Here is a 26,937-nt window from a genome sequence, read left to right on the forward strand (position 1 = left end):
AAAAGGGAGACATTCGAAGAGATTTCCATTTACCATACCTGATAAGACAGTAGAACAGTGAAAGGATTTCTTTAAAAGATTTTATTTATTTATTTGACAGAGAGTGTATACAAGCTTGGGGAGTTGCCAGCAGAAAGAGAGAAGCAGGCTCCCCATGGACCAGGGAGCCTGACCTGGGCTCCATCCCAGGACCCTGGGATTATGACCGGAGCCAAAGGCAGACACCTAACCAGCTGAGCCACCCAGTGAAAGGATTTTAAGACGATTTTGCAAGGAATTTGCTACAACCTACAATCTTTGCAATTTCTTTACATTTAATTTTTTTCTCCATTGTTGCATCAGTGATGAACAAAAGCATACTAAATTGAAATGGGTCTGAACCCTTGCCCTGTGGAGCTGCAAGGAAAGGGATAGGGAAAACTGAGTGTCAAAGGAGGTCAGTTGGGTGGTAGCTGGCCATAATATATGAAAATACAAAGTTTGGGCTTCTGGCGAAGAAAATTGGAAAACCCAAGGAGTCATATTAGACCACTCTAGCTTTGAAACAAAAAGACCAGTGACATTCATATGCTGATAAGATTTTCACATAACCTATAATTTACATTAAGACACTTTGAAAAGTTAAAGAAGGCATAAGTAATAATAATGCTTGAACAAAAGTGTAATAAGATGATGCCCAGGCAAAGTAACTGTAAAGTTATTCTATTATTATAAACATATTTCAAACTTTTGCATATTTTTCAGAATTGTAAATTATACATTTAAAGTACTTAATTCAGAAGTATTAAGCTATAATAATTATTTCTGTAACTTAGATATTTCATCACTTAATTCCCCAATCACAACAATTAAACTTACTGGGAATCAACAGAAGAGCATTTGCTGCAAGTGTTGGAAGCTGGTTTTATACCATTTCTCTCAATATTGCTTTCCTTCAATCCAGATGGCCACAGAGCATTATGGTCGGAGTGTCAGATATATCAGAGAGAAAAAGGGTGATAATTTTCATTGTGTTCTAAATTCTGATATCTGAAAGTCTTGGAATCAGACTTAGAAGATAATAGGAACTATGTTTCTTTATTTGTCCTTCTTCCTCAATTTTTCTTGGTTCTTTCATTTCAGATTATCTTCTTTGACTTATTTTGTCTCCTTCTCTTTGTTGTTTATCACTTATCAAATTTTTTCCCACTATTTTGGAGTACCTGCTCTGTGCCTAAAAGCATATTAGGTGTTAGGGGCTTGAGACAGAGTGGTGAATAATATGAAACTATTTACACATTCTTTTAAATCTTTTCCTTTTTTTTCTTTCCTTTTGTTATTCTTGGCTGGGTAACTAAAAAGCATTTCCCATTTGTCTTCCTTTACTGTGAGACATCCTTTGTCTCTACACTTATATCATCATGGCTTTTAAGCATAAGTGTATTGATACACATCTCTGAAGTATCTAAAAGCCTTAGTATTTTTTTAAATGAAGTCACTAAATTTTAAAAATGTCATGATCAGAAGATTCTGTCTTGATCTCAGAATTTTTCTATATCATTTATTTTTCTTCTAGTAAGATGATTGAAGCAAATTGAGTTTATAAATCATTTTTTCTTTAATTATTAGTATTTAATTATTAATTATAAGTATTGTTTAATTATTAGTATGGAATAATATCAATGTAATCTATATAATATTAATGTAATTTTTAGTAGGTCAGTTCTATTATATTGAATATTGTCACTTATTAGATGATAAAAATGCAGCAAATGTGTAAGCCTATACAGAAGAAAATGCTTTTTGAGATATTAGAATGATTTGTGTCTTTAATACCTAAATAATCTGATGATGCAGCACATCTTTTGCTTTGCATGTGCCATAGTCTTTCCAATTCTGGTTCTTAACTGGTTGAAAATGGTAATGACTAGAGAAAATTGAGATTATGGAGATGCTTCATTTGCATTGTAGAAATAATACAATTCCATAGGTAATTTTCTTTAAATTACAAGACACTAGTTCTGACTGGTTTTTTTTTGAAGGGAAGTATCTAGTTTAGGGTAAGCTGGAGTCAACATACTCCACTCTTTCACTGAATATATTTTATGTGGTAGAATGGAACAACAATTTGAGGATTTTAAAAAGTAAATAGTAGTGTGCATATGGAGAATAAGGCAAGAATTTGAAGTACCACCAAACCAGTGGTAAGTTTACTTTTCTGTCTCTCATCTGGACTCAAAACAGCCCTGACTTGGAAGTGGTCATTAGGGTGTGTATAGTGAGAGAGGGAGCTAAGAAATTCCTTTGGTTTGCATCAAGGGCCAGGAAGGTCTCCTAATGCTTAGAGATAGTGGAGGAAAGGTGCACCCCCACCAAAAAACAAAAAACAAAAAACAAACACAAACCTCTGCATTCTTTCTTGCCCCATCTACCAAGCAATCCTTTCATAGTGGCAGTGGGGATAGCAATAGTGTCAGTAAGAGGAATCATAAAAATCGGAGATGAATCTTCCTCTCTGGTCTATAGAGCTTTTATTTTAAGAGGGAAAGGTGAACCTCATTGCTTTCTGTTCCAGCCCTTTTATTGCTCAAACTTAGACACAGACAGAAAAGTGCACTATAGAGTGGGGTACCTAAGCCACAGACTTTCTGGCAGCATTACTGAAATGAGAACCATAAGAACATGGGAGGGACAAAGGATTTAATGGAAAGGGAAGAGTCAAGGAAAGTAATCTCATACAGTTGCTTATCAACTGCTCTTGGTCACCTCAGCTTTGCATGTGTGAACATGACTATAAAATTTCTTAGCAAAATGAGCTAGTAAGCTACTGAGCCACTGAATTCCCAGCCTGATCCCTAGATGATAAACATAGAGGATGGGAGTATAAAAGACTTTGACAATTGACGATGGAAATTTGACAATTAAGCCAAAGCCTACAGAGCCTTGGAATTTTGAAACTTTTGGCTTTATGCTAAAGAATTTTGAAGTGTCAGCATTCTTCATAATATTTAAATAAGACTGAAAATTTCACCATATAGTATTAAAAATGTCCAGGATAGGGGCACCTGAGTGGCTGAGGGTTAAAACATTTGCCTAATGCTCAGGTCATGATCCCAGGATCCTGGGATGGAGTCCCACATCAGGCTTCCCACAGGGAGCCTGCTTTTCCTCTGCCTATGTCTTTGCCTCTCTTTGTGTGTCTCTCATGAATAAATAAATAAAATCTTAAAAAGAAGTGTCCAAGCTACAACCCCAAATTATACCATCTATAAAGGAATTGGAAAATCTCAATTTACATGAGAAAAGACACTCAACACATACTATGAGGTGGTACAGATTTTGGAATTATATGACAAAGACTAGAATATCTATTATAAAGATATTCTAAAAAGTAAGGGTACATATTTTTGTAATGAATGAAAAGATAGAAAGTCTCAGGAAATAAATAGAATATATAACAAAAAACAAAATGGAAATATTTGAATTTAAAAAGAATAGCCAAAATAAGAATTTCTCTGCATGTACAGAGTAGTAGAATCAAGATGACAAGAAAAGAGTTTTTTAACGTAATGATAAATCAGAATAAATGATCCAATCTGAACACCAGAAAGTAAAGATTGGGAAAAAATATGAAGACAGTCTTAGGAATCTGTGGGAAATATCACAAGTAGTCATCATGGATCCCAGAAGGAAACAGAAAGAGAAGAATGTGACTGAAGACTCCTCAAATTAGGCAAAAGATTTATATCATCAGATATGAGGCCAGGTTAACTCCAAACAAGACATACCTGAAGAAATGCATAGCCAGAGATATCACAATCAAAAGTAAAAACTAAAGAGAAAGAAAAAATGACACAACCAACAAACTGTTAGTTATAGAAGAACAATAATATTACTAACATATTTGTTAAAACAAACCATGAAAGCCGGTTGGGTGGCACACCATTTTTAAGTTACTGAAAGAAAGGATTGTCAACACAGATAAAGATAAAATAAGAAAATTCTTGGATGAAGGAAAACTAAGAGAATTCATGACCAAAAGAGCATCTTTAAAAGTATTGCCAAAGTAAGTAATTCTAACGGAAGGGAAATTACATTTAATGGAAACTAGAACATCAGGAATAAAGAGCAAAAGAAATGGAGAAGTGACAAATATACTTTCCTCTTGAATATTTTATATTACTAGCTAATATGTTAGATAGTTGATAGCAAAATTATAACATCATCTGATGGCATTTTTGACATATTTAAATGTAATACATAAGACAACTCCACATCCTTGGAGGAAGGTGAAAGGACCTAGATGATGTTAAACTTTCCACATTTCATTTGATGTGGTTTGAAAGTTGAATATGTATAATGTAAAACCTATAGTAAGCAACAACTAAACAAATATATAGAAAGATGTCATTGAAACAAAATAAATAAATTAAAATGACATACTAAAAAGCTTGAGGCCTTCCCTCTTAAAACTTTTAGTTCGAAAGAGCAAAATCAAGGCTGGAAAGAAGAACAGAGGGCACAAACAACATCAACAATAAAACATGAATAACAAAATGGTAGACCTAAATCCCAACATACATATAAATAAAATAAATAAAAATAGCAAATAGTAAATAAAAAATAAATACCATTTAAAAAATAAAAATAGTAAATAAAAATAGTCTAAATACACCATTTAAAAAAATTTTCAGATCAAATTGAAAAATAGCAAAGACCCGATTCTTTGATGTCTGTAAGAAACTCAATTCAAATGTGACACGTAGGTCAAGAGTAAAAATATGAAATACATTTGCCATGAAAAATCTAAAAAACACTCAAATGGCCAAAATGTACATTTAAGAACAAAGAAAATTACTAAAAACTAAGAGGAACATTATATAATAAAAGGGTCATTCAGTAAGAAGATATAATGATATTAAATATCTTAGCACCTACCAATAGAGCTTTAAAATTCATGAAAGGAAAACCAACAAAATGAAAAAGGAAAATAGACAAATGCACAGTTGTATTTGGAGCTATCAACACATCTCTCTTAGTAATGGGTAGTCAGTAGAAAATCAACATTCTTGTAAAAGAATTGAATGACACTATTAACTAACATGTACACACTGCTCTACCCAAAAGAGCAGAAATATGTGCTTTTCAAGTTACATTTTCTGAAAGAATATTTTCTAATTCATAAAGCAAACTTTTACAAATCTGAAAGAATTAAATGATAAACATTCTGTTCTGGAACATAATGGAATTAAACTAAAAATCAACTATAGAAAAATAAAAAGGGAATATTCTCCAAATATTTGGAAAATAACATTTATAAATATTTTATGGGTCAAAAGGAAATTACAAAAAAAATTAGAGATGATTTTGAACTGAAAAAAAAAAACCATGAAAAGACAGCATACAAATTATGAGATGCAGGTAAAACAGTGTTTATAGGGAAATCTATAGAATTAAATGCTTTAATTAAGAAGAAGAAAGGTCTTAGATCAATAATCTGAATTTCTGCCTAAATAAGCTGAAAAAGAGGAACAAACAAAACAAAAGAAACATATTCATATCAAACAAAGGGAAGGAACCAATGGAGTGCCTGAGTGGGTCAGACAGTTAAGTGTCTGACACTTGATTTAGACTCAGGGTCCTGGGATAAACTTCACATTGGGCTCCACACTCAGCGTGGAGTCCTCTAGGGATTCTTTCGCTCTCCCTTTCCTTGTTCCCCTCCCCCCACTTGCATTCTATCTCTCCCTAAAATAAATAAATAAAATCTTTAAAAAGAAAGAAAGAAAGAATGATCTTTCAAGAAATGGTCTTGAAAACATTGGTCATCATCATGCATAATGAAGAATAATAAAGTTATTTTACTTTTTTTTTAAAGATTTTATTTATTCATGAGAGACACAGAGAGAGAGACAGAGACACAACAGAGGGAGAAGCAGGCTCCATGCAGGGAGCCCAACATGGGACTCGATCCCGGGTCTCCAGGATCATGCCCTGGGCCAAAGGCAGGCATTAAACCGCTGAGCCACCCAGGGATCCCGAAACTTTTGTAAATGTTTATACAAAATGGATTGTTAATATAAATGTAAAACTATAAAAGCCTAGATGAAAAGCTAAGAAGAAATCTTTGTGACCTTGAATTAGGTGAAGGACTTTTAGAAAAATACCAAAAGCATGATCCATTAAATGATAAGTTGATGAACTATGTTTCATCGATATTAAAACAACAAAACCAAAATACTTTTGCTTTATTAAAGAATTAAAATACAAGTATGGACCAGGGGAAAATATAATTGACCCTTGAACAACATGGGTTTGAACTGTGTGAATGTACTTTTATGTTTCTTGTGATTTTCTTAATAACCTTTCCTCTAGCTAACTTTATTATAGTTATACAAAACATAATACATATAACATGCAAACTAGGTGTTAATTAACTGTTTATGTTATCAGTAGACTCCTACTTAACAGTAAGTGGGCTTTTAGTAGTTAAGTTCTGGGGGAGTCAGAAGTTTTACGTGGATTTTTAAAAAATATTTTATTTATTTATTTATTTATTTATTTATTTATTTATTTATTTATTTATTTGAGAGAGAGAGTCCTTGTGTGCACATGTATGAGTGGTGGGAAGGGGGTGGCAGGGAGCAGAGGGAGAGAATCTTCAAGCAGACTCCCCACTGAACACAGAGCCTGACATGGGGCTCAATCCTAGGACCCATGAGATAACACCTGAGTAGAAACCAAGAGTCTGACACTTAACTGACTGAGCCACCAGGGTGCCCTAAAAGTTATATGTGGATTTTTGACTATGTGTGTGTTGGGAGGGATCAGCACTCCTAATTGTTGCATTGTTCAAGGGCCACCTGTCTTCATAAATCACAAATCCAGACACAAGAACTTATATACAGAACTTATATATATATATAAAACTCTCAAAGCTTAACACTAAGAAAACAATTCAAACATATGCAGGACTTGATATGATATTTCACAAGAAGGATATATAGATAGCAAATAAACACTGCAAAGATGGCATCATCATTTGTCATTAGGGATATGCAAATTAAATCCACAATGGGATATCACTATATGCCTATTTTATGACTAAAATTTAAAATACTAACAATATCAAGGGTTGTGGATAATATGGATCAACTTTAATCCTCGTACACTACTGCTGGCAGCACAAAATTTTACAACTCCTTGGGAAAACAATCTGGCAGTTTCTTATAAAGATATGCATATACTTACCATATGACCCAGCAATCCCATTTCTGGGTATTTACTTCAGAAAAATAAAACTTTGCCCAAAACCGATTCATGAATGTTTAAACCTACTTTATTCACCATCGTCAAGAACTGGAAACAATCCAATGGTCTTCAAGAGGCGAATGGTTAAACAATCTGGTAATACGAGGAGGACTCAAAGCATTAGGCTCAGTGAAAGAATCTGGTCTCAAAAGGTTATTTGCCTTATGAATCCACTTATATGACATTGTCTAAAAGACAAACTTATAATGATGATCAGGTCAGTGATCCAGTGGTCACTCTTATTTAAAGATGAGCGATAATATAACTATAAAGGGAAGGTACAAGACAGTTTTGGGGAGTGGTGGACCTCTTCTGGTTCCTGATGGTGATAATGATTAAATGAATCAATGTGAGTGTTAAATTTCTGTTCAATAAAAAGTAAATGTTACTGTAAATGAATTTAAAAATTAAAAAGAAACAAATTATGTAATCATTAGATTTGCTTTTGGCATTCCAACCAGGGGATTCCCAAAGGTTTCTGCAGGTTGTATCTTGGCACAGAGTAGCTAATCTATAGGGCCTAAAGAGCAGAAGAGACTGAAATCCCACCCAGACTTCACCTACCAAATATCTTTGCTCATTCACTTGGGAAGCCTTTTTAAAACATCATCTCCTCACAGTTCCCCTTCTAAATTCACACATGTACTCTTCTGAGGCCCTGATGAAAAGCTGATAATTTTTGCAGACCTTAGTGACTATGTTCAAATGCATTATTTTAGAATTTCCAAATGGAAGGCTATTTCTTTGTTTTCCTTACTTTCCTTTATCCCTGTTCAGATTCTACCCATTTTTCAGAACCCTGATTAATTTACACTTTCGGACTTGTTAGACTGCCTCTCCCTCTACCATGCATGCTTTTGGAGGAATTCAATATTCTTTGCATTCATTTCCTCTGCTTCTAATCTCTTTGTGATCAAGGATCTTGCTGGATGCTTGTCTGTATCCTCAGCACATAGCACAGTAATGAGCATCCCAGGTGCTTGATCTATGTATTTCTGAATAGAAATGAATTCCCAATAGGAAAATGACATCTTTCCTGTGGTTTACAATAAGAGCAAAGCTGAACTTATCTTGTTTAATTCTTGGCTTCTGGTGTATTTCTTATTAGGCTCTGGCCAGGACATAAATCAGATACTTTATATTTCTATTCTGGCAGACATGTTGCAGGGATAAGACTTGGATACATAATTCTTAAGGGATTATTATGAAAAGTGATTGTTCATAGAATACTTCTCAAGATCTTTTACTGTTAAAGCTTCATTTAGTTATGGAATTTTGTTTATATTTGAAAGTATTTTAATGGTACATTAAACCCTATGAATATTAAAATATGCTGAATATATCCTTGGGAAACAAAACATCTTAATTTAGAAAATACCTTGAGGTCTTCCTTATGGTTTTGAAGAGTTGTTCTTATCAGAAGATCTGGAAATGCAACTTTGTATTAACCACACACTTAAGTGTGTTGTCAGTGTATCTACCACATGCCATGGGTTTTTAAATACATCACCTCCTTTAACCCTTCAAAACCTCTGTGTCATAAGGGGTTGTTAACCTCATTTTACAGGTAAGAAAATTTAATATTTAATGATTACCATGTTTCACATAAGCCAACATAGGCTCAAGTATTCTATCTAAATTAATTAGCATTCCTAAGCTAAATGGTTACTTTCCCAATTTTACTGTTAAGAAAACTGAGGCTCAGAAAAAAGAAGTAACTTTTGGGACACCTGGGTGGGTCAGTCAGTTAAATGTCTACCTTTGGCTCAGGTTGTGATCCTGGAGTCCCAGGATCCAGCCCTGCATTGGACTCCATGCTCAGCGGGGAGTCCACTTCTCCCTCTGCCTTTCCCCCGACTCATGCTCTCTCTCTCTCTCAAATAAATAAATAAATAAATAAATAAATAAATAAATAAATAAATAAATAAAATCTTTTAAAAAAGAAGTAACTTTCCTGTGTTCACACAGCTAAAACTTGAGGCTAGGACTCGAACCCTAGAATATTTGACACGAGCATTAATTCTTAAGGCTTTATTCTCTGCATTTTGCCTTTACTCTACTTAATGCAGAAAACAGGTCATGAAAAATTTGTTGTTGAATTCCAATCAGGATTTTAAAAACACAAATCCTTTTTGAGAAGGATTTTAATCAGTTTACTCTTAACTACCTCTGTATATAGACCTAAAAAAGCTGAATTCTTAAAAATGCATCTGAAGTTGGAACGCTTGTCCTTAAGTAAATGTGCTTTATTTAACAAATTATGTCAAATAACTGTATTAGCCTTAATATTTCAGATTTTAGTAGTGGAGATTTAAGAATATCAGATTATTTGTCATTGTGATTGTACTGGAATTCTTCAGATTTTTCCAATTTGTAGAATTATTTCTTTTCTTTACTTGAATAAAAGCCACTGATCATACTGAATACAAAGCAAGTCATGAAAAGTAACAAAATGATTAAAAATTGGCATGATGGAAAAAGAATGTTGCGTCAAACTGTATTGCAGTTTGGGTTGGTTTATGGTTGTAAGTGCATGCTGTCAGTGCTTTTCCTAGTACTCTAAAAAAGCAATTTATAGAGATTTTTAGTAGCATGATATTTTTAGTTTTAATTGTCCCTGTTTAATGCCTTCAGGATATGATTACGTTATAGCATTATAAAAATGAGTTAGCCAAAATTCCTGATTTATACGCAATCAGAACGCTTTTAAATTTTTCCAGCTGTATCCTTCAACTTACTTCACAAAAAATCTTTAACTGTGATTCATCTTACCTATTTTTTAAAGCCCTGACAGTTTTTTAATCTCCAAGGCAGATGAAATCATTAAGCCTAATTTCTCTTTGTTTTCGTCTTGCTTTTGTGCCCAAAGTCATACAGAAAGCCTAAGAACTCTGATATATCTTCTTTTTAATTAACTTAGCGATGTGAATACCAATATTCATCCATGTTTGTGGTAGACTGCACAGTAAATTTCTCATTTCTGACTTATAGGCATTAGATGTGTCATCTGCCACATATGGCTTTTCCAACATGCCACAAGCATTATATTTCCAGAGTTGTGCTGAAATCTAAATTAAGAATTTCAGATGGTATATATTATTAATGATTGATGTATTAAGGATATATCAGAACCACAGTAATGCACATTGGAGTCTGGCTTAATTTAAACTCCCTAAGGTTCTGAGAGTTTAACTTCTGAAACCACCCAGTTATTTGTCCCTAAATTCTCTGAGAGAAGTGAATGTGAAGTAGAATAAATCTAGAATACAAGAGCAGGGAGCACAAAACTAGCCTGCAGACATAAATTTTCTGAATCGTTCTTTCTTTCATACCAAAGCAGGCCTTCTCATTATATTAATGTAGGGAGGAGGTGGGTCTGCTTGGTGGTGAGATTTATTACAAAGATTAAGGGCATGTGAAAAGAAAAGCAACGATTAAACTTCTTTTGGAACTTGTCTGTTACCGTGACGTCCTCTCTGTCTCTCAAAAGAGCAGAATTTAAGAACTGGCCACCTCTGCCTACTACCCGGCATACCACTCTCCCTCTGGACTCGCTTTCTTTCACTATTTATCCTGAACATTTATTTGAACCATCTTTTACCTTCTTTTTCCTGCATCATTTTAATATTTCGTATAGAAGCTTGCCAAAGAATTAGACGTGGTGTCCATATGCTTAGTCCAGTACTTAACTGATTTGAGATGCCCCCATCACACCTTAGGATAATAAAATGAGTGGTGATTCACTGTTTAATTTATGTTTAGCAACCGATTAAAAACACATACACACTTTTTTTTTTTAACATGTACATTCCCATCTGTAGTTAATTTTGTTGCAATATACATTAAGGTCAAAGATAATACTCAATTAGGAAAAGAACTGTTGTATTAAATCTTTCTCTCACAAGTCCCTACCTCCTTTGTTTCCAGGACAGTGAACACTTAAACATGTCAATTGATGTTAATTTTTCTTCCAGTTTATTTTTTTTTCTTCCAATTTAAATGACTTTATTCATTTGCCTTTTTGGTTTGATTTTACCTAATACTCAGTTCTTCCAAAAAAGCTCCCCTAACCTCTCCTTTGATCCTTTCCATAGCTGAGATTTTGGGCTATACATCAGAAATCACAGTGCTTTCATTTTCCTCTGACATTCTTGGTCTCTGCGTCTTTGCAGTGAATTCCTTTGTCTACATGCTGGACTTGGCCTCCAGTATGCATTTGATGGGTTCAACTCAAGGATCTTGGTTTGGTTAGGGTCCTGTAGCTCCTGTTCAACTCTTTCCACCACACTGTTTATCTTCCTGCCCTCCCCAATCCCTACCAGTCCATCTCTTAGTGCTGATGACCCTGCCAGACCACAGTCATGTCATCCATGGGTCCCCTAGGTTAAACTCCAGCCCCCTTTGCCTCCTTGGCAATGAGAGTCAGACATGACAGCACAGCTCCTCTTTCTATCTACCTACCCAGTATTCTAATTAATTCCCTCCTTGAGTCATCTGATGTCTGCCTGGAGTTTCCCAATGCACAGAGTTGCAAAGGCTACCTACCACATTTCCTATTTCTTCCCACCTGCCCTCAGGGAAAAGCCTGTAGATGACTAAGATGTTACCTGGCAAGAAAAACAACACTAGATTTAGCCAAAAGGCCAAGAAACGATTGACCTGGAAAAAGATGTTAATACACCTCATGTTAATACACCTCGAAATGTGTTCTCGTGATACTGTACAACATATAGCGTACACTGTACTATACGGGCTACACGTTGAGAATGAATATATTGACTTGTCAGTACATTCCTGCCCTTGCGGTGCTTAGGTTCTAATGGAGAGGTGGCCAATATCCATTAACAAATAATTAATTTGTATATTAAAAGATAAACCCGGCATTGGAAAAAAAATGTAATAGATGGAAGTAAGAGATAATCTGGGAGTTCCAAGGTAGGAAGAAGGGTATTTGTAATTTAAATTTGGTGATCAAGAAGATCTGGAGAGAGATATTTAAAGGGGAAATGTTCCAAAATAAAAAGCCAGTGAAGAGGTCTTGAGATGGAAATGACGAGAGAAAAGAAAAGGAAGAAGAAGAAAAAAAAAGCGTAGCTGGAGTATAATGAATAAATGGGATTATAATAGAAAATTCTAGATTTTGTATTTCTTCTTTGGGCAGCTTTGGCAAATGTAAGGTTTATTGGCATAAGTTTTCATATATTACCTTGATGTCTTTAGGATTATAGAGACATTTCCTTATCCTTTGTTGATATTGGTAATTTGTATATGTGTCTTTTCTTTATTCTTGATTAGTTTACTAGGGAATTACCAGTTTTGTTAATTTTCTTTTACATTTGTTTTTATAGTTCATTGGTTTTTGCTCTTTATTCTTTCTTTCCCTTTCTTTTCTTAAGCTTTGATGCTCTCTTCCCAGCTCCTGGAAGGAATTTAATCATTGATTTTCAGTCTCTTATTTTTTATAACATATGCTATAAATTTCTCTAAGCACTGTCATTTCAGCCTACACATTTTTTATGTGTTCTATTTTTACTATAAATATGCTTAACATATTTTCTAATTTTCATTAAAATTGCTTTCACTTGTGAACTATTTAGAAGTATATCATCTCATGTCTAGGGAGTTTGAGTTTTTCTAGTTACCTTTTTAGTTGATTTCCAAATTATTTCCATTGTGGTCAATGAACATTCTTTGGGTAATTTCCACTTTTGAAATTTGTTGAGTTTTTTTCACTACTCATTATGTGGTCAAGTTTTATAAATGTATCATATCTACTTAAAAATGAATTTTGTTGAGTGTGATGTTCTATTATATCAATTAAGACAGATTTGCTAATATTTTTTTTCAAATTTCTTATGTCTTAAGTGAATTTTTTTATAGATATTTTATCAGCTATTAAAAGAGATTTGTTAAATCTTTGAGGTTAACTGTGGATTTGTTTTTCTTAATTTTTAGTTTTTAATATATGTATATATATACATATTTGAGGCTTATTAAGTAAATACAGATATAGAATTATATGTTGTCTTGTTGAAGTAGTGACCCTTTTATCATGAAAAAAATCCTTCTTTATCTCTCTAGATGCTTCTTTAAATTCAATTTGTCTAATTGTGTATATTTATAGTATTTATATTGTCACCCTTTCTCTATTTTGGTTGATGTTTGCATATTATATCATTTTATATTCTTTTACTTCTTGCTTATTTATGTTCCTGTGCTTAAGCTATATCTAACTTATTTATGTTCTTGTACTTAAGCACAATACAATTAGAGTCTTTTTTTTAAATCTAGTCTTAAAATCTTAATTTGAATTTAATGTAGTCTTTTTTTTAATTCACTCATTCCAACTTTATCAAGATAAAGTTGATAGATAAAATTTGTATATATGTAAGGTAGATAATGTGAGGTTTTAATATACCTATGCATTGTAAAATGATTATCATAATCAAGTTAATTCACACATCTCTCACCTTAGAGAATTTAAATGTCTATTCATTTTGGCAATCACAGTTCTCATGGCATAGTCTTTTTTTATTTAATGAAGTTCTTGGTATAAAATGCTATCTTTTTATCTTTTTCTATTTGCCTTTAGTTCATGTTTCTTTTTTTCTTCCTTGCTTACCTTTTAAAATAGGTAAATCCAATATTTGCATACCATTTTTAATTATAATTGTTTGTTATATGTTATTTTATTATTATTTTGCATTTATCTTGTGTATTATGATATATATCATTTTAACACTGATTATTGCTAGAGCTCTTGAACACTTGAACTCCATTTATCCACCAACTACATATTATTGTTTATACTTCACTTCTCTATATTTTAAGTTTGGAAGACATTAAAATTGGTGTTTTGTATTCAGTATTAATTTATAGTTACTCATACATTTACTCTTTCTGGCATTCTTTATTTTCTTCTCTTTATTTTCATGTTTTAGTCTGAAATTTTCTTAACATTTCTTTATACCAGTACTTTGATTTTTAAAGTGTCATGGAGAAGGGGTTTCTTTCTCTGATTAACAAAAAGATTCATTTGGATTGTGGTGGCCCAGTGAATGTAGATTTGAAGCTCCCCATCTTTATGTTAAAAATGCCTTTATTTCATCTTCATTTTCTGTCTAGTTTTTGTATCCACGGCCGCCTTCTCACAGTGGGCCCTTTCTTCATTTGGTTTGTCATTTTTATTTGTGAGCTCATCTTTAGTAGAACTTACTTTTCCTGTGGGAATTCTATGCTTACTGAGATGATAAAGTGTCTCGTCATAATGATACTTCATTTGTTTTGAAGTATCTGAACTGACAAGGCTTTTTCCAACCTTTGTATGCTTCCCAAATTGTATGATCAATTTGTACATTGTATTAATGGCTTCATATTACTGTGGCTTTACACCTATGCATGATTGTGGTTTGGGTTTCAATTTGTTAGCAAAGTCTTTTCTGGCATTCCCAGAATTTATTTTGAGCCAGGGTTCCTTACTGCATATGGATTGTTGAGGTTATTTTCATACATTAAAAGCAATTTCAGGCTTTCTGATTTGTGGATGGATTTCAGGTCTTTACTCCTTAATACGTATCCTTGCAGACATTTTGAAACCGTACCTATTATTTAATAAGACTTATGTCTTTTCTCCCAGACTCTAACAACATTAACTCATGATATTATCACTCCAAATTTGAAAAGTCTTAAGCTTTATTTTTGCACTTGGGAATCTTTTATCTTCAAACTTAGCTATATGTTAAAACCTTTGTATATTGCATTTTATTTAGCAGTTTTATGTGTTTTTTTTTTTTTTTACAAAAGGATTCCGTCTACCATTTTGCAGGAACACATAAACAATATTTTACTATTTATAAAATATTCTGACTTTTTGACTAGAGATTTACTATAGTTTTTATTAAACTAATATTCTGTTATTATTGGAAGCCACTTTTTCTTAGTATTCTTAGAAACTACTATGAAGAATATTTTTTTAAAGAGAGAGGCAGAGACACAGGCAGAGGGAGAAGCAGGCTCCATGCAGGGAGCCAGACGTGGGACTCGATCCCGGGACTCCAGGATCACACCCTGGACTGAAGGCAGATGCTTAACCACTGAGCCACCTAGGCATCTCCTACTATGAAGAATATTATGGATTAAACATTTGAGAGAATCTGGAAGCCTTTTTTTTTTTTTTTTTTAGATTTTAATTATTTATTTGAGAGAGAGAGAGAGCACATGTGAGCAAGGGGGAGGGACAGAAGGAGAGGGACAAGCAGATTTCCCTGCTGAGCAAGGAGCCTGACATGGGGCTCCATTCCAGGACTCTGGGATCATGACCTGCGCCAAACACAGATGTTTTACTGATTGAGCTGTCCAGGTACCCCTGGAAGCCTATATTTTAAAATACATTTATAACTATACTGATATAACACTCATAACTTGTATAATTGTACTTTTATATTCCTAGATCATCATCTTGACTTTTAACAGACTAGAGGCAGATAATTAGTGAGCTAGTAAGGGAAGTTATTTTAAAATATGTTCAAAGCCCAATTTGAATGTAATCATGTTAATGGGTTTCACATTGTGTGGGCACTATCATTAAATCATTCTAAAAATTTTTTCTAATTCATGATTGAAATACATTTTGATTCTTCAAAATTACATTTTTAGTTGAGGTCACATATTGGGTTATCCTTCATATTAGTCTTTGTGTTAAGGAATTTTATCTATGCCATTCATTTCATACACCGCTTACTGAGGATGTGCTAAATTCATATTGATGTAGAGATGTACCCTGGCTTACACATTTAAAGAACTTAAGCTACCCTTCTGTGAAAGTAGCAACTCTCATTGCTGTTTGCTTTGCTCTTTCCCTGTTTAGTCCTTGGTTCAGGAAGTGTCCCACCCACTCCCCCACTGCCTGAAAATTTGCCCTGCTTTTTCCTGCTTTTTGCTACCCTCTCCCCACTCAATGATACTACCAGGCTGTTTCCCTAAAAGTCTTTCCTACTTTGATTTTGCCCTATTTGGTGCTTTTTTATTCTTCGATGATATCTTATGTACATCTTTAGGTTTTAATGATCACATTTTGAAATGAGTATTAGTGTGGCTTATGCTCCTGAAGGCATGCTTGGCATGTATGCATCTTTGTACTTGTCACCTCTTACAGTACTTGTTCCATTAGGCCTCAAGCAATAGTAGGACTCATAGGTAGTAAATAACTTTCCTCCTAGGATACAATCCTAGGATAAATATCTTACTTAGGATTGTGTAGGATGTTGTACCAGGAAAGATAAGATTTTTAACTTAGGGAGTCTAGCTAGTGCTTAGGCAACAGTGCTGGAGCTGGACAATTTAATTTTGTTAGGATACATCTGTCTGATTACATAAAAACTGATTTCCTGATTAGTCCATTATTATTACATGCTTCCTGCAAGGCTTTAGGGGTCTGTGATTATCTTGAAGAAGTATCAAATTACATCCTAGGATAGTATGTTTTTGTTTTCAGTTGAGAAATTCTTGTGACACCTCATACATTACTTGATTCATTTTTAGGTAGGAAATTATAGGGATTTTTTTTTTGGTGTCCTTTGTGTTTGTAGAGTTTTTTTTATATAAAAAGTGTTTTAAAAAGAGTCTGTATTTTATCTATCTTTAAATAACAGCTGTGTTAAATCCTTTCCCCTTCTAAACTCTACCCTTTATTATAATAAGAAACATGTGAGTTTTTGAAAGGAACTGAAAAGCATAGGCTTTTAAACAGAATAATGCAAGTCATTTAAATTAGTCATGGTTACAATTATTCTCCATAACTTTCAAGTTAAAGAAAATCTTCCTGGTGTGCCAAATATAAGACAATGAAATTCAAACTTATCAGAGTCTTAGTTGAAGATTCTGACTTTACACATAAGTAAAAAAAGGAGAGGGTCATTTTGTCAAATTGCATCCTGTCCTATAAGAGATTCTATTAATTACTATTTAAATTTCATAGACATGATTATCATATTCATGCCTTTAATCTTCTCATTATAAAAATATAAACACGTAAATGAATTTGGAAAATTAGAAAAGAGGAAGAAAAATTATTATCTTGTCACATAATGTGGTTGCCATTAGAAAATTATAATTATACAGTCTTTTGTTTTAAGCTCTATGTCTAATGTGGGGCTTGAACTTACAACTCTAAGGTACATTTGCATTCTCTGCTGACTATGCCATCCAGGCACCCCCATTTTTACATAGTCTTTTTGTTCTTCTTTGAAAATGTGATGGTATAGATTTTTTAATACTTGGGTGTAGTCATACCTCTATGCTAATATGTACTCAATTTTAAATTACATTTTTTCTTTAGATTTTATTTATTTATTCATGAGAGACACAGAAAGAGAGGGTCAGAGACATAGGCAGAAGCAGGAGCATGCTCCATGCAGGGAGCCTGATGTGGGACTCAATCCCAGTACTCCAGGAATACACTCTGAGCCAGGCAGACACGCTTAACCGCTGAGCAACCCAGGCGTCCCTAAATTACATTTTATTGTATATAAATTTATATTTTATGGTCTAAAATAAGTCTTTTATATTATAAATTATAATTTTTATCAGCATATTTCTTTCGTGACCACACAGTGCTCATTGATTTCCCATAGCCTGGTGAGGAATCTAGGGCCCCCAGAATGCGTACTGTTCATTCTTTCTCTTTCCTTATCCCACAAGGCTGGTGCTAGGAAAATGTCAAAGTTGTATACCTCTTGCATTCCTCTTGCTTCCTACTGCAGCATCCAAGTCAAAATCTCTCTTGTCTTCATTTAGAAACTCTGCATTTGGAACTGAAGCTCTTCAGTTTACCATTTTAACTGTCTCTGTCACTGTGATGGATTGTTCTCCTTGATGCTCACCCACATTTCACGTGGATATTGGCCACCTTTCCCCCCTTCCTGAGTGCATTATGATCATGTGCAATTTCACGTTCATATAATCAGTTCAACTAATGTTACTTAATAATTCTTGGACCTCTGTCTGGATGACGTCTACCTTTCTCTACTCTCCTGGCAATAGTTAATCATGTCATGAACATTTGCCTCTGAAATCTTATGTTAATCTCTTATTATAGTCTCCAATACTTTTTCTTATTATTTAAGAAAGAGATAGGATTTTTTTTGGTGTCCTTTGTGTTTGTAGAGGTTTTTTACATAAAAAGTGTTTTTAAAAGAGTCTGTATTTTATCTATCTTATTATTATAAGATATCTTATTATAGTCTCCAATACTTTTTCAGAGAGTATGTTCTTTTTCTTCATTGATGACTCCAACCTCCAGACAACTGTATTGTATCCTCCAAATTATCAGCTTCCCTTTGACTTTACTTCTTCCCTTACCTAGCCCTGCAATTTCTGTCCCTTGTTTCACTCTCAAATTACTGCCAACTGTTATATCCTTTGATTCTTCTTTTACACCTAATCTATAAATTCTCAGCCCAAATTTAATCCAAATATTACTCTTCTCTGTTTCAACCATTAGGTTGAATATCATCTCCTTGGGCATATTAGTGCTAGTCCAGGCTCATGCTCTGCATCCTCAGTTGAACCATCTGTTTTCTGACCCATGAGCATTAAGTATTCCCATAGTATTTAATCAGCTCTCTTTCCCGTTTCTCTCACTATTCCAAGCTTTTGTTTCTTTTTCAAAAAATACTCACTCCCATCTACCTTTGACCTACACTGAACATTGCATCCTTTCTCACTTGACATACACGAATATCAGAAAGTAATTTCTTTAACTTAACAAATTGCATCTGCAAAAGTCTTCCAGCAGTGTGCCTGGGTGGCAGTTGATTAAATCTCTGACTTTTGGTTTTAGCTCAGGTCCTGATCTCGGGGTCTTGAGATCAAGCTCGGCATCTGGCTTCATGCTCAGCAGAGAGTCTGCTTGAGATTTTCTCTCTCTCTCTCCTTCCCCCCTCCACTCTCTCTATCTCTCTGTTTCTCTGTCTCTCGAATAAATAAATCCTTTTTTTTAAAAAAAGATCCTAACCAATGTAGTACGATAACAGAAAAATATGGGAAAAAATACAAATGTAGACTAGAAAGAATAATATAGAAGAGGTAAGAATTAAAAACAAGTTACAATACTGTTTTTGGTGGGAATAATATATTTGAAGGGGTGCAGGAGTAGAAATCTAATTAAAGTGACTAAATTTGATATGTACTGGTCCATGCAGGAAAGAGACATGATATAATGACATCTCACATTAGCTGACTTTTAGTCTGTATATGGTGATAAGGTTATTGTAGTGGTGAAATATATGGGCCTCCTAAGGGAAATTTGTACCAAACAGTGATCTTTGGCATGCTAATTATGGTTGAACTTAATTTAGTATTTTTGTGGAACATTTAGTCTCAAGTTATATACTTTTTAAAATTTTCAAATGCTCAAGATAATTTTAAATATCCTATTAAGAGATACTTTGTGTTCACCCTCCTCCCCTCCTTCCCCCCTTCTTTCCATCTTTCTTTCCTTTCAACTACAACACAAGTTCAATTACTCTCATTCTTGTTTCCCATATTTAGTTGTGTTAATAAGTACATGAATTAGGTCTCCTAAAATTTATATTATGTTTAAGAATCTCTTAAAGTTTTTATTTGATTCATAATTTAATAGAACTAGATAACAAATATATTTTTTATTCTCCTCTTTTTCTCTGTTCCTAACCCCTCTGTGTTTACCCATACTTTCATCTTTATTTCCTACCATATTTTGATGGAACCCTGGAGTAATTTCAGTTCTTAATCAGCCTAATGAAGTAGTAGGACTTATCACCTGTTTATTCATCCATCCAATCATAAGGAAGTAATTTCATCTATTTGTAGATTTTATATCTTAAACATATCTCAAAATAGATAATGTCACATCTTCACATATTTCATCTCTTGGCTGTTTCTTCCTATAGTTGTGTTTTTAAAATAATGTGTTTATACTATATTTTGCTTAGAGAATGTATCTTCATTTTCCTGATAGGCCAGTGGATACCAGGCCTTGAGAGTCTGCATGAAGATTTGAATGAGTAGTCAAGTATTTCAGATACTCCGTTTTCAATCCTTGAACAATGCCTCTGTTCAAACCTTGTTATCTCCTTCTTAAGTCTCCGTAGGGTTCTACCACAGTCATAAAATCCTCCTCCCCTGTCATTTGGGCTTTGGCTCCACTAAATCATCCTCCCTGAATCTTCTGTTTTGCCAAAACCTGAGCTAGGTGATTTATTCTTTTATTTAAATATAATCATCTCAGAACATTATTTCTTATGTTTCTGAAGAAAGAAGAAAAGTCACAAACAGCTAACCGTTTTTTACTAGGACCACTCTGCACTAAATTGTACTTAGCAGGAAACTAAAAGTTAGTTGGCAATGGATTCAAAGTTCATTTTATAATACTTAGTAGTCAAGTGATATTTGGCAAATCATTTCACCTGTACTGACCTTAATTTCTTCATATAATGAGCTTAAATGTATTTTATTAGGATATAAAGATTACAGAACATACATATAATTCAATAAATACCAGATATTACTTTTTAATAACCTTTGTTTGTTGAAAATGCATTAAAACTTACACTTGGAAGGTTACAGTTCTTTGTGTTAGATGATATTTATTCAGGGATGTATCTTAGTAATATAGTACATAAATCTTTGACTAAGGGCTATCAACAGTTTTACATATTCTTTTATCACTGATTTAAATCTAAAAGATAAAATATTTTACTAAAATTGCTGTCTTAGATAATATTTCAGTATATATATTCTGCAATTGGACCATCTCCTTAGCCAAAAGTTTTCAAAGGAAATACTTTTCAATATTCCAAATATCACAAGTAGTTCTTATGTCATATTAAAATTATATTTTACAAAATAAAATTAAAAAATTTTATTAACTCAAAATATAAATGTAAGCTTAAGAATGCAATATACATTGTTTATTTTATTTTAGGGTGTTTCTTTGAAACTAGGTTCTTTAATGTGAATTGAAAAATATTTAAGTTAATCATTGCTTTTTGAGTTACATTTTCTTAGTCGTGTCCAATCATTTATCTTACGTGACAGTGAAAAGTGGTATTTATGAAATGTGTCCTTTATAACGTGCATTTTGAGAATTGGATAATTTACTAAATAATCTGAAATATAAAGTTGAAAAGCATATTAAGAGTTTATTGAATGATTCATACATACATCATTTCCCTTAAAATTCCATTTATAAGGGGTAGATATCACAGTTTAATATTGATGTATTTGAATGGAAAAAATATTTTTCATTTCTTCCACTGATGCATACCATAAACATTTACATTTGAATCTGACATATGATAATTCATATTTATGTTTTCTAGGTATAGCTTATTTGAGTGGAATGTGTAGTGAAAAACGAAAATGTGTTATTGCTGAAGACAATGGCCTGAATCTTGCATTTACAGTTGCTCATGAAATGGGTCACAAGTAAGTAAAAATTTTGCCTATGCCACATATTAGCATATAACTTTGTAATTTGAGTTGTTGAATCACATGCACATCTCTTGGGCTTGGGAGACACTAGGGTTTTTTAAAAATTAGGGAAACAAAAGGATGGCAAATATCATCTAAATTTAAAGTGTCTTCTGGATATTGTAATCATTCCTGAGACTTTGAATAAAATCTTACTACATTATTAAAATTCACATTAGGACATTCATTACATGGCACATGATTCATTTCACTACACGTTTCTAAATGATATAAACATGGCAAAAATCATGACACTACAAAGCAATACATTATTCAAATATCCAAAGAAAACACTTTGTACAAATAAAATATTTCCAAACTATAATAGCATGTTTAATTCCTTTACTCTGTATCAAGTAATAACAATCTACATGGTTTGGAGTAATGTATTTGAAAGAAACTTCATCTGATCTCACAGTTAATATGTAATGAACCATATGTTTCAGAAACAGTTCTAAGTACTTTACATAGTTTTGTTTATTTAAGACTCAAAAGCAAGGATCTTATTTTACAGATAATGTTAATAGCAATAATAATTAGTTATAGCAACATTTATATAGTACTTACTATCTGTCAGGACATTTCTAAGTGCTTTATAAATCCTCAGAACATTTTGGGGAGGTATGGCTATTGGAGAACCCATCTTATGGGGAGAAAACTTATAGGGGGTATGGAGAGGTGAATTTACCCTCCCAAAGTTAGGAAAATAGTAAGTATTACAGGAAGGATTTGAACTTGGGTAATTTAATTGAAGTCATACTGTTGTGTATTTTTACCTTAAGTTATCTGTTATCTTTGGGCCTTTGATCCCTCATTAGTAAAGTAGGGATGATACCTGTGTTATGAGGTTGGTCTGGGATTCTGATTATATAAGAAAAAGCACATGTTTACAGGCAGTATATTATAGTAGAAATGATGTGGAGTCAGACTGAATTTTGAATGTGGGCTTCCCTGCGTGCTAGCAGTATCAGCAGTACATATGAAAAGTATTTTAATTGGACTCAGATTTAGTGAGGTCCTACTCAGGGAGGTGATCTTTATGGAGGCCTCTTTGGTCAAGGACATATTTAGTTTGGCTGGTAGCGTTTAAAAATTTGAATCAGTTGCCAACATTAAAAAGTATAAATTTGACATAAAAATTTAAATTTCCAGACCTGGCAACATTAGACCTACAGTCCCATATGGCAGCCATTCCTTGGAGCTGAGTAGCGTCTGTACCCTTTAGACTGGGCCCATCTTTCCCAGCTCATCACAGGCTGCAACTCTGTAGTATTGTAGTATCACAGACCCGACTCACTCCATTTTCATTACATGCCTGGACTCTGTAGACAATTGAGTGAATTGAGCTGTGGAATTTGATTGGTATAAAAAAGCTCACAAGAAGATTTATATAGGACATAACAGGGTTTGATTAAAAAACACTTTTTACTCAAGTAAATGGAAGGAAATATAGGAAAATGATCAAGTTATAATTATACAACTCAATGAATTATCAGAAATTGAATATGACCATGTACTCATAACCTAGTCTAAGAAATAAACATCCACAGTGGTTGATTTTTGATGTCACTGTTTTTAAATGTAAATATACTTTCATTTTCTTCTGTGCTGGCTTTCAGTAGTCAAGTCTGGAGTTGTCTACAATACAAAGCGTTTATTTGTTATTCAATAAAGAAACAAAAAAAAAAGATAAATAACATTTTAAGATCATCATCCTTTAAGGAAAGTATGCCCTGTACTAACCTAATTCGCTGTTATACTCCGGGAATGATAGGATTTAGACTCTTAATTCCAACATAATTTAAAGATATTCCAGCTTAATCATATACTAAGGAAAACCATGTGCATTATTTGAATGAAACATGCTGAAAATAATGTTTAGAGGCAAGAAAAAGTTGGTATTAAAAATTTTTAAGAGAACAAATGCAAATTCATCATAAGTACAGTTTTTATAAGTGTAAGTTTCCTAATAATATAATTTTCACTCTTTAGCTATGCATTAACAGCATGATATACAAACAATGATAACAGACAAGTGACCTGAATAGTGAAGGGTTCATTTTATGAAGCAATCTTACTTTACTTTAGTATGTGTAAAATAAATTCATTTAATCTTTGATGTATTCTAAAAATTAGGAAAAGCACATATTAAAGAAACCAGCCACAATGCAAGTTACTTTATTAACATGCAAAGGCTTGGTCAAGAGCCTCTAACTACTTAAAAAACTAAATGATATAGTTTAAGGAAAGGCCACTTGAGCTTTATGTAGTAGAAACATTGGTTTATGACTAAGAACTCAGGTTGGAATGGCTAAAATGGTAGTAAAATATTATTTTATTTGACTTTTATAGAGCTGTACCCAAAATCAATAGAAATGTGCCAAAGGTAGGGTAATGCTGGATGGATTAAGACCAGGACATGTGATAGATGTTGAACTACTTAGTTACTAAAAGTCCTCCTTACTTGTAAGCAATATTTGTCTCAAAAGTAGAGGCTAGTGTTCTTCTTAATGATAGAATAATAACAGAATACTTGTCTTTGACAAAGAATATAATGAACAGCCAGGAAAGAGGTTATCTGTATGAATTATATCATCATGATCCAGTATAAGATATAAAGCACAATAAAAGAAAAATGTGGGAAAAGGAAATAAAAAACAATGTTCATATACACATAGTCTCTCAAATGGGCAGTTTTCACAAATGTTAATTATATCTATGGATCCTATGTGTGCACAAACAAATAACCGAGCTCTTTTACTTAGGGATATAATTAGGTCAACTACTTAAGTGAAACTGTTAAATTCTTACTTTTTTCTTTTTGAATATCTTTCTTTTGTTTTTTGGGGGGAGAGGTTATAATGTTTTCCAATTTATTTCCTTATGGATCATATTTAATATTGCAACCCACAATTTTAGAATGGCAGAATGATTCCATTTAAACTGGTTAATTAAAGAAAGTCTTTATAATCACACATGAAATGTTTCTAAATTGATTTGGGATGAGTGTGTTTATGTTTGTTACTTTGAATTTGGTTTCTGGAATTTCCCAGAGAAACACCACATATTGCTGGAAAAGTCAATAAGGGCCACCAAGTAATAAAAACTAAGTGTTAAGGGTGAGAATTTTAGTAATTGAAGAGGAAAAAAAAAACTTCTTTTACTATTTCAAAGGAATCTTAAATTAAAAATGTATCAAATTTTCCTTTAGGAAATTACCAATTAAAAAAATCTATGTAATTATATACAGAAGTATAGATTAGTACCCATAGCAAGGAAAAGAGAATAAAAGCTTTATACCAATGTTAATGATTCCTTTTCAAAATTATTTTCCTTTCTACACAATAGGTCAAGGGGTGTGATTTTTTTTCTTATAACCGTTTTCAACCATACCATGCTTTTATTGATATTAAATATATTTATATTCATGAATATAATGAATATATTCATTAATTTACTGTGATAAAGGCTAAAACTTTTTTAATTTTATTTTTATAAATAATACATTAGGAAGTCGTTCATGAATTTGATGAAGTTTATTATATATTGTACATTACCTTTATAACCAATAATTTGTTAAAGTAAAATATTTTACTTTGATCCAAAAAAAAAGAAATTTTACTTTGATTTCAAGCCATACTTTATTACCAATATCTAAATTGTGGTTAGATTACTATGTTTGAGGAGTGTCCCCAAGACCGCCCTCAGGTTCAATGATTTGTTAAGAGGACTCACAAAATTGAGTAAAGCTATATTACTCATAATGATAGTTTATTACAGTAAAAGGATATATATTAAAATTAGTAAGGAACAGACATACGGGGCAGTGTCCAGGGGACACATGGCACAAACCTTAAGTTGTCTTCTCCTAGTGGAGTTGTGCAGAATGAACTGTGTGTTAATTCTCTAAACAGTGATGTGTAAAAACACACACATGAGGTATTGCCAACTGAAGAAACTAACCTGAGCTTTGGTATCCAGGATTTTAAATAGATGGTAATGTTGGTCATGGAGGCAAAAGTGACCACCCACAGGCAGGTCTTCATCTCCATCCCCTCCAGAAGTGAAACTGGCCAAGACCTACTCCAAGATCATACTGTTAGTATAAGCTGTCTGGCTTGTCCTAGGGCCCCCAGATAAACAAAGATATTCTTATCACAAAAGATATTCTGAAGGTTTTTAGGTTACCTCCCTGGAGCTGGGTAAGGACCAGACCTATTTGCAGGTTTTGGACCACCCAAACTTGCAGAGTTAACTTTTTACTGCGCAATTATGCAATATTTTTAAAGTCTTAAGATAACATATTTATATCAGATTGCTAAAAGCTTTCTAATAAATACAATAATGTCTTCTTTTATTAGCAGACATTGTACTAAATACTGTGTATTTCTCTATAATACAATCTCATAAAAATCTGGAGCTGTATTTTGTGATTATTGCCTTTTTACAGATGAGGAAACTGAAGTTAATAGAGATTAATTTTTCAGGAGTTCTTTTGATAGTTCTTTTGAACATTCTTTTTTCATCAAATATATTGTTAAGATCTCTCCAGGTCTCTTAGTGAAATCTTGTTCATGTTTTCGAACTGCAAATTTTTTTAGTAGTCAAATGTCATTTTTAAATAATTTCTCCTATAGCTTTTTACAATTAGTGCCTCCTCATTCTAAAATTTAAAAAACACATTTTTGTCTACTTGTTTTATATTTTCTTCTCTCTTCTTTCTCTCATTGTCTCTCTCTCCCTTTTCCACCATTGAGTACTAGAAGACCACCTAGAATCTGTTTTAGTATATGTAGTAAAGTTTTCTCCATTAAATTTGAGTGTTCATTAACTGCTCAATAAATTATCATACTGTTCAAAATGTGGTCTCTTATGATGTCAGGACTATGCCAGAATACAGCACATTGCTTGCTTCATTGAAAAAAATCTTGAAATGAAAAAGAAAAGAAAAGAAAAGAAAAGAAAAGAAAAGAAAAGAAAAGAAAATACAGTTAGCTGAATTCAGCTGTATGCTTAGTGATGTAGCTGATTTTATTCTAATGCCAGCTACTTATTTAGCTACAAATCTGTAAAAAAGAGTTTACCTATGGCATCCAGGGCACAGACCACACTCTGAGTAGCCCTGCCACATAATAC

The 26,937-nt window shown here is 33.0% G+C and overlaps 1 protein-coding gene across 1 annotated transcript in view; it reads left to right on the top strand.

Moving 5' to 3' along the window:
• The window catches only part of ADAMTS19 (ADAM metallopeptidase with thrombospondin type 1 motif 19), a 228,940-nt gene that overhangs the window by 83,730 nt on the left and 118,273 nt on the right, over window positions 1-26,937 (top strand). Inside the window, exon 8 of the mRNA XM_038551654.1 lies at window positions 21,651-21,756. Coding sequence (XP_038407582.1) covers window positions 21,651-21,756 — 106 coding nt within the window. The remainder of the gene's footprint in view (window positions 1-21,650; window positions 21,757-26,937) is intronic.

Source organism: Canis lupus, chromosome 11, assembly GCF_011100685.1.
Source record: "Canis lupus familiaris isolate Mischka breed German Shepherd chromosome 11, alternate assembly UU_Cfam_GSD_1.0, whole genome shotgun sequence".
Classification (NCBI taxonomy): domain Eukaryota; kingdom Metazoa; phylum Chordata; class Mammalia; order Carnivora; family Canidae; genus Canis; species Canis lupus.